The sequence below is a fragment of the Dendrobates tinctorius genome, unplaced genomic scaffold, assembly GCF_039654945.1.
Source record: "Dendrobates tinctorius isolate UK_male_01 unplaced genomic scaffold, ASM3965494v1 ptg000055l, whole genome shotgun sequence".
Classification (NCBI taxonomy): domain Eukaryota; kingdom Metazoa; phylum Chordata; class Amphibia; order Anura; family Dendrobatidae; genus Dendrobates; species Dendrobates tinctorius.
In genome coordinates, this window is record NW_027361723.1 from 5,797,737 (window position 1) to 5,806,931 (window position 9,195).

General features: G+C 47.5%; 1 protein-coding gene across 1 annotated transcript; it reads right to left on the reverse strand.

The window, feature by feature from the left end:
• Positions 1-2,091: 2,091 nt before the first annotated feature.
• LOC141091704 (uncharacterized) lies at positions 2,092-8,632 on the reverse strand. Its single transcript, XM_073577397.1, has 2 exons — positions 8,617-8,632; positions 2,092-4,505 (listed from the first exon to the last, which is right to left on the reverse strand). The coding sequence occupies exons 1-2, from the start codon at positions 8,630-8,632 to the stop codon at positions 2,092-2,094; spliced, it is 2,430 nt and encodes an 809-aa protein (XP_073433498.1).
• Positions 8,633-9,195: the final 563 nt, after the last annotated feature.

The following is a 9,195-nucleotide window of genomic DNA, read 5'->3' on the forward strand; positions in this document are numbered from 1 at the left end:
AAAGGCATAGAGATTTAGCCCAATCAAATGGAAAAGCAGGAATTAATTTTTTTTTAAGACGTTCGGAGATACAAAGATATTGACTATGTTAAAGGGTTGTGTAGCAATAGAGGGAGACGTTCAGAAAAGGCACATGTTGGCGGAGTGTTAGGAGCAGAGTGCTTCATCTGGCCTAGAGGTTGACTGAGCCCCTGACCCGGAGGACTCGGCACGGATGCGGGCACCTGTATGTACTACAGACTGTGAGTAAAGCTTTGGAACTACATGCCCTGGTGTCCTCCAGTTATTCCTGCGCCAACCCACTCAGCACTGCTACATCTCTGTGCCTGGCACTGCACCATCTACGTCTCTTCACTACCTCTCCATCTACTCTGCCCTGGGACTACAGCCCTGCCTGTGGAGGACCACAACATCATTGCTGTACCACACCATCTGTCCCAGAGGATCTGTCTGCAGCGTCGGCTTAACATCTTCATTGCTGAACACCACAGGTGGCGTCACGAATCATTCACTCATAAACTTTAATCATCATCCACACGTTCAACATTTCCCTTTTACAATGGACGCCCAGGGCCACGGACCGGGTCACAGCTACCGTGACATCTCCCATTGAAACCAACGGGTCCGGTACCGAGTACTCCACCAGCCCTGGCGGGTGATCCAACTTGACGGAAATACATAACAGAACAGGTTGTCCGGGCTTTTCACATAGTCTCAGTGCATATCTGGGCTGCAGAATGCTGACAATAAGTCATTTCCCTTCTGTGGCTAGTCTGCACGGTTTCCAAGATATCATCTCTTGCTTCTAAGATAAACGTCCGGGGGGGGGTGTTCTGGCATTGAAATGAGAACTGGTCGTTTCCTCCTCCCTCACTAGTTTCACTTTCCATAGATCACTGATCAGCGTGTGTCTGGGGGAGGAGCAGCTGGGTGGTCTGCTCGCAGCCAATCAGAGCCATGCCATTAGTTAACATGCCTAACAGGATGTGCCCACACTTCTGAGGATTCCTCATTGGCTGAATCAAATCAAACTGGCTCATAGCATTATGGGAACTTCCGATTCCGGTATTCGATATGCAAAAAGTATCGGAACTCAGTATCGGAATTCCGATACCGCGAATATCGGCCGATACCCGATATCTGCAGTATCGGAATGCTCAACACTAGTGATCACCAATTTGGAGCCACTGATCACTTGACCTCTGCTACAGTCATGACCAAGGTGTTTGGAATGTAATAACCTTATTATATCTGCCTAGATCTGGAGAAACTCTTTAGATCCCCCCGCCATATTACTTTTATAACTATGGAACCTTAAAAAAAAACAAAAATATTCCCAAATTGCCCATCCCCTGCTCACATATTACAAGCCGCATGGCGCCCGTGTATTCTGGTGCTACGTTGCATCATAACTGATATATATGATAAATGTATCCTGTATCTGAAGCTGAAGCCTCGGTGGAGGACCCCTGGGGTCTTCTCTTCTCCATCAAGCTATTGTCCAGGTAAGCAGATAGAGAATATTCCGGACTGTTTTAAGGAGCTTGTCATTCTGCCGCATCAGACGTAACTAATTACTTTCTGTAGAACACCACTTCCTATCGATATTAGTCCTTAACTTTTTCTGTCGGAGCAGCAATAGATCACTCTCCTCTGATTGATGTGTGCTTAAAAAAAGGCCCCGTTGTTTTGCTTAATAAGACGTTCAAGTGCCTTTTAGGCAATTTCTAGGGTATGAATTAGAGTCCCTTCACTCTCCGCTTGTTCCCGGGAGGACCAATTCTACTTGTTACTTCCTCTCCAGGGAATCCTTTAACTTCACAAGACATCCGTCTGACTGCTGTTACGTAGAGGATGGGTAAAGAAAAGCTAAATATCTATACCAGGTGCATTCAATGTCAAGAAACCTAAGACGATCCAAATGAACCCACCGCGTATTCCTAAAAATGTCACCACTCACCAACTTTTGGTAAGCTAAGCTGTGCATCTCCAGGGACAAAAGTTTAGATTATTACTTAGCCCTGTGATAACATACAAACCCATGGCTTGTACATAATTCATCTGGCACATCTCATGGTAGCCTGTCCCCAGCTACATCTCTTGGTCTGTGGTCTTCTGGGTCTTTGGTTCTGTGCTCTCTTTGGTCTTTAGTTCGGTAGTCTCTTTGGTCTTTGCTTCTGTGGTTTCTTTGGTCTTTGGTTCGGTAGTCTCTTTGGTCTTTGGTTCGGTAGTCTCTTTGGTCTTTGGTTCTGTGGTTTCTTTGGTCTTTGGTTCTGTGGTCTCTTTTGTCTTTGGTTTTGTGGTCTCTTTGGTCTTTGGCTCTGTGGTCTCTTTGGTCTTTGGTTCTGTAGTCTCTTTGGTCTTTGGTTCTGTGGTTTCTTTGGTCTTTGGTTCTGTGGTCTCTTTTGTCTTTGGTTTTGTGGTCTCTTTGGTCTTTGGTTCTGTGGTCTCTTTGGTCTTTGGTTCAGTAGTCTCTTTGGTCTTTGGTTCTGTGGTCTCTTTGGTCTTTGGTTCTGTGGTCTCTTTGGTCTTTGGTTCTGTGGTCTCTTTGGTCTTTGGTTCTGTGGTCTCTTTGGTCTTTGGTTCTGTGGTCTCTTTGGTCTTTGGTTCTGTGGTCTCTTTGGCCTTTGGTTCTGTGGTTTCTTTAGTCTTTGGTTCTGTGGTCTCTTTGGTCTTTGGTTCTGTGGTCTCTTTGGTCTTTGGTTCTGTGGTCTCTTTGGTCTTTGGTTCTGTGGTCTCTTTGGTCTTTGGTTCTGTGGTCTCTTTGGTCTTTGGTTCTGTGGTCTCTTTGGCCTTTGGTTCTGTGGTTTCTTTAGTCTTTGGTTCTGTGGTCTCTTTGGTCTTTGGTTCAGTAGTCTCTTTGGTCTTTGGTTCTGTGGTCTCTTTGGTCTTTGGTTCTGTGGTCTCTTTGGTCTTTGGTTCTGTGGTCTCTTTGGTCTTTGGTTCTGTGGTCTCTTTGGTCTTTGGTTCTGTGGTCTCTTTGGCCTTTGGTTCTGTGGTTTCTTTAGTCTTTGGTTCTGTGGTCTCTTTGGTCTTTGGTTCAGTAGTCTCTTTGGTCTTTGGTTCTGTGGTCTCTTTGGTCTTTGGTTCTGTGGTCTCTTTGGTCTTTGGTTCTGTGGTCTCTTTGGTCTTTGGTTCTGTGGTCTCTTTGCCCTTTGGTTCTGTGGTTTCTTTAGTCTTTGGTTCTGTGGTCTCTTTGGTCTTTGGTTCTGTGGTCTCTTTGGTCTTTGGTTCTGTGGTCTCTTTGGTCTTTGGTTCTGTGGTCTCTTTGGTCTTTGGTTCTGTGGTCTCTTTGGTCTTTGGTTCTGTGGTCTCTTTGGCCTTTGGTTCTGTGGTTTCTTTAGTCTTTGGTTCTGTGGTCTCTTTGGTCTTTGGTTCTGTGGTCTCTTTGGTCTTTGGTTCTGTGGTCTCTTTGGTCTTTGGTTCTGTGGTCTCTTTGGTCTTTGGTTCTGTGGTCTCTTTGGCCTTTGGTTCTGTGGTTTCTTTAGTCTTTGGTTCTGTGGTCTCTTTGGTCTTTGGTTCAGTAGTCTCTTTGGTCTTTGGTTCTGTGGTCTCTTTGGCCTTTGGTTCTGTGGTTTCTTTAGTCTTTGGTTCTGTGGTCTCTTTGGTCTTTGGTTCTGTGGTCTCTTTGGTCTTTGGTTCTGTGGTCTCTTTGGTCTTTGGTTCTGTGGTCTCTTTGGTCTTTGGTTCTGTGGTCTCTTTGGTCTTTGGTTCTGTGGTCTCTTTGGCCTTTGGTTCTGTGGTTTCTTTAGTCTTTGGTTCTGTGGTCTCTTTGGTCTTTGGTTCTGTGGTCTCTGTGGTCTTTGGTTCTGTGGTCTCTGTGGTCTTTGGTTCTGTGGTCTCTTTGGTCTTTGGTTTTGTGGTCTCTTTGGTCTTTGGTTCTGTGGTCTCTTTGGTCTTTGGTTCAGTAGTCTCTTTGGTCTTTGGTTCTGTGGTCTCTTTGGTCTTTGGTTCTGTGGTCTCTTTGGTCTTTGGTTCTGTGGTCTCTTTGGTCTTTGGTTCTGTGGTCTCTTTGGTCTTTGGTTCTGTGGTCTCTTTGGCCTTTGGTTCTGTGGTTTCTTTAGTCTTTGGTTCTGTGGTCTCTTTGGTCTTTGGTTCTGTGGTCTCTTTGGTCTTTGGTTTTGTGGTCTCTTTGGTCTTTGGTTCTGTGGTCTCTTTGGTCTTTGGTTCAGTAGTCTCTTTGGTCTTTGGTTCTGTGGTCTCTTTGGTCTTTGGTTCTGTGGTCTCTTTGGTCTTTGGTTCTGTGGTCTCTTTGGTCTTTGGTTCTGTGGTCTCTTTGGCCTTTGGTTCTGTGGTTTCTTTAGTCTTTGGTTCTGTGGTCTCTTTGGTCTTTGGTTCTGTGGTCTCTTTGGTCTTTGGTTCTGTGGTCTCTTTGGTCTTTTGTTCTTTGGTCTCTTTGGCCTTTGGTTCTGTGGTTTCTTTAGTCTTTGGTTCTGTGGTCTCTTTGGTCTTTGGTTCTGTGGTCTCTGTGGTCTTTGGTTCTGTGGTCTCTTTTTCCTTTAGTTCTGTGGTCAACTGGTCTTTTGCGTCTGTTTGGTCTGCCCAATCTCTGGTTCTGGGGTCTCTTGGGTCTCTTCTTGTGTGTTCTTATGGGTCTAAGGGGCTGTGATCTCAATGTCATAGGAAGCTGAAGAAAAATGATCCCTTGGTATCTGAGATCCGATGTCTTATTCCAGAGAAATCCATGTTTTTCTTAATATGTAAATGTATGTTAAGATCTTTTGGTGGGACATAGATCTCCCTGAGACTCCGCCTCCAGAAGTTATTGTATTTAGGTGGTCTGGTGTTTTTGTTTAAGGGGTCAATCTGTCACGTGTACCTGTCCTGTGAGACATGACCCGCAGGTCGGTAACTGAATCAACAAGACAAAAGGGGAACACTGGGGAAACAGTTACTACGGTGGGCCCTGCAATAGGGAATGGGGACGTGAAGACCTCCTGCACTCCCCTGAGGCAGTGTCCCTGCACACTCCTAACGTTCCCTATACAGGCTCTTCACCTGTCGCTGAGCAGGATACCTGAATCCCTCACTAGCCCTGCACCTATCCCTTACTAGGGAACTGGAGAGTGCGGACACTGGTCCCACCGCTGCACTAATACACACGAAGGAAAAAGGGGAAAACACCAAAACACTTATCTTTGTCTGCTGCAGTCACCAGGCAGCAGAGTGCAGCACCAGATTAGCTTTCAGCAGTGGCTCGACACCTCAGAGCCAGCTGCTACTTTCACCATCTTTCTCTGCTGCAGCCACCGGGCAGCAGAGTTCATCACCAGATTAACTTTCAGCAGTAGCTTGACAACTCAGAGCCAGCTGCTACCTTCACCATCTTTGCTTTCAGCAGTGGCTCGACACCTAATAGTCAGCTTCTACCTTCCTTATCTTTCTCTGCTGCAGACACCGGGCAGCAGAGTTCAGCACCAGATCAGCTCTCAGCAGTGGCTAAACACCTCAGGGCCAGCTGCTAACTTCATCGTGGTTGGAATCCACCAAGGACTTGCTATAACCAACACCTGCTGATACACCATGTGACCTTATGTAGGAAAAGGGAGTGGTCACATCAGCAGGGAAACCAACAGACATGCAATAACACCTATGGCCACCGGGGGAAAAAACCCATATTAAGCTCCCAGTCCTGAAAGGAAAAAAAAGGTTTAAGGCTGGTTTCACACTTGCGTTTTTTTGCGATGTTTTTTCGCACAAAAAAAGCATGCGTTTTTTTTTCCTATTCTTAACATGGGTGCGCATACACGTGTTTGTATGTGCATGTGTTTTTTTGTAGTGTGCGCTTGGGCGAACAAAATGCACTCTGTTGCATTTTTTGAGCATCCGACTTGCCCCCAAAAAACGCATGCGCACGCAATGCGTTTTTCTTTCACCCAACCACCCATTATAGTCTATGGGTGCGCTGTCGTGTGCATTTTAAAAAACGCGTGCAATACCACAAAAAATGCACAAAAACGCATGATGCGTTTTTTATGTGCGTTTGCAGTGCGCACGGTGCGCAGCGCAAAAAAGCACAAGTGTGAATGTAGCCTTAATGAGGGAGTCTCGAATCTGACACAGATCCAAGGGTCTGTATTTAGTGGTCTGATCTGGGCTCATTATATAAGTGGTCTGGAGTTGGTGTCTAAAATGTCTTACCATGTTGTGTATGTTCTATCTGGGGTCTCTATTTGTTTAGGGGTCTGGTCTAGGGTCTCTGTTTGTTTAGGGACCTGGAGTCTTTATTAGTTTAGGAGTCTGGTCTGGGGTCTCTATTTGATTAGAGATCTGGTCTATCTGGGGTTTCGATTTGTTTAGGGGGCCTGGTCTAGGGTCTCTGTTTAAGAGTCTGGGGTCTCTATTTGTTTATGGGTCTAGGGTCTCTGTTTAGGGGTCTGGTGTCTTTATTTGTTTAGGGGTCTAGGGTTTCTATTTATTTAGGAGTCTGATGTGGGGTCTCTATTTGTTTACGGGTCTGGTCCAAGGTCTCTGCTTGTTTAAAGGGTCTGGTCTGGGGTCTCTATTTGTTTAGGGGTCTGAGGTCTCTATTTATTTAGGGGGTCTGGTCTAGAGTCTCTATTTATTTAGGGGTCTGGGGTATTTTTTAAGGGGTCTGGTCTAGGGTCTCTTTGTTTAGGGGTCTAGGGTCTCTTTGTTTAGGGGTCTGGTCTGGGGCCTTTATTTGTTTAGGGGTCTATTTGCTTTGAGGTGTGGTCTAGAGCCTCTATTTTTAGGGGTCTCTATTTGTTTAACATTCTGGTCTAGGGTCTCTATTTGGTGGTCTTGTCTGGGGGCTCTACTTGTTTTGGGGTCTGGTGTCTCTGTTTCTTTAGGGGTCTTATCTGGGGTCTCTGGTGGTCTTGTCTGGGGTCTCTGTTTAGGGGTCTTATCCGGGGGATCTATTTGTTTAAGGGTCTGGTCTGGTATCTATTATTAGAGGGGTCTGGTTTGATATCTCTATTTGTTTAGGAGCCTGGGGTCTCTGTTTAGGGGTCTGGTCTTGGGCCTTTATTTGTTTAGGGGTCTATTTGTTTTGAGGTGTGGTCTAGAGCCTCTATTTGTTTAGGGGTCTCTATTAGTTTGGGTCAGGTTTGGGTTCATTTTAGTGTTTAGCGGGTCACACACATGATTTCAGCCCGTAGTTGTGCTGTATATCTTATATATATTGTAGTGGCAAATAAAAATTAAAAAATTGCAAAAATTGGGTTTTTCTTGATAGATTGCTCAGTGGAATCTCCAAAACTTCTGAAAAATAGACAGCACAATGTAAGATGGCGGTCAGGCGAAGATCCGGCCGTGGGCAGAGCCGTGCATGCCACTTAGCTGGAGATTCACAACATACTGAAAAGCGAGCTGTCATCTAATCACCACCAGCGAGTGGTGTGAGTCCAAGTATGAGAATTCTGGATGTCTGAGATCTCGGAGTCCCGTGCACAGGACAATGCTCCAATTTTCTGGAGACGTTTCCTGATCCTCTCGCCCTGGCGGAGTCTCATTCGGAGGTTTTACGGCCCGGGGCGGATTTTCTGCACTTATTATGATAGAGATCTCCGGTGCTTTGTGCGATGATGAGAAGGTCACTCTCTACCAGACACGATGGGGGAGATCCATCATTCTGCCGTTATTGGGCCGCTGCCATATTCTTCCTACTAATAGATGTGTAGGACACAATTCATTGTCATTAACGTCCAGAAAGGAGCGAACGCAGATCATTTCCACGATGACAATGTGATGGCAGAGAGGTTCAGCCTCCGCCGCCGGCTCACATCACATAACCTCATCCATCCAGAGTCTCCGGGCCGCATCACCCCTCATTGCATAATACGACTCTCATTAACCAGATGAATGCCCCCCTTTATAGGGGCTGCGGTTCCTCCACCTGGACCGGAGCGCAAGAACATTCTCACTGGGGTCACTCTACATTTAATGTATGCACCGTGTCTGCATCTTGGCTGCACCGTGTCTGCATCTTGGCTGCACCGTGTCTGCATCTTGGCTGCACCGTGTCTGCATCTTGGCTGCACCGTGTCTGCATCTTAGCTGCACCGTGTCTGCATCTTGGCTGCACCGTGTCTGCATCTTGGATGCAGCATATCTTCACCTTGTCTGCACCATATATTCACCTTGGCTGCACCTTCAGTGCACCGTGTCCATGTAGGAGGAGGAGTCCCCACTGTGTAGCCGGGCTGGAACCAAGGGTACTGTCACCAAGGTTCCTAGGGGGACTGTTTCCGGGGGACATAATTAGGAGACAGACCAGAGAGAGTTCTAGAAGGGATGGGAGTGGAGCAAGTATAAAAGGGGATGAGGACGGCAGCAGGGGGCACTCGACCAAGCAAGAGAAAAGGAGCAGGAAGGCTAGAGGGCGCCAGAGCCAGAGCGAGAAGAAGAGAGCAGCGACTGGAGAGAGACTCACCGCAGACAGGAGAGAGACGGCACCGAGCCGTCCAGCAGAAAGACACCGCCCGATCGTGCTCCTCGCGGCCGCCACCGCCGGACTCCAGCCAGCAGCAGCAGGCTGCCTGCTGCCGCCACATCCCGTCTCCGGGCCGTGGCTGTGGCCAGCCCGCTGTCGCCTGTGTTCCCCGCGGCTCGGCTCTGGCCCGCAGCTGCAGCTTGTTCGCCGCCACCTACGGCCGCTGCTGCCCATCCCCAGCTTGTGACTGCGGCCTACACCCCCCAGTCCCCAAGCAATGCTGTCCCGCCTCCGCCGGGAGACGCAACACAGAGGAACTCACCGCCAGATCCTCATTGGCTGGGCCCAGCGGCTGAAACACCGAAGCAGCACCGACCACCACTCTGCCGGACAAGGATAAGTGACACGTTGTAGTGAATACCCAGGACCCGTAGTCGGCCATACCGTGGCCCTATAGTGACCGGTCTTGACCGGGTAGTCGTGTTCGTGTTACCAGTGTATTCTTGTTTTGATCCCTGCGAGGATAACTGCTGTTAGCTTGTTGGTTACTCAAGATAGCCCCTATAGGCATATATATATATATATAGGTTACATCTTAAGTTCATCCCGTCTCCCGTCTCGACACTGCATCCCGCGTACCTGCGATTACTACATCCACACCTTTTTCACACCTTATCTGCACCTTGTCTGCACCATATATTCACCTTTTCTGCCCCTTGGCTGTGCTGTTCCTTCTAAAGTTATTCTTGTATGCTTTATATAGATTGTGTTATGTTACCATTCTTTGTGTACAGTTT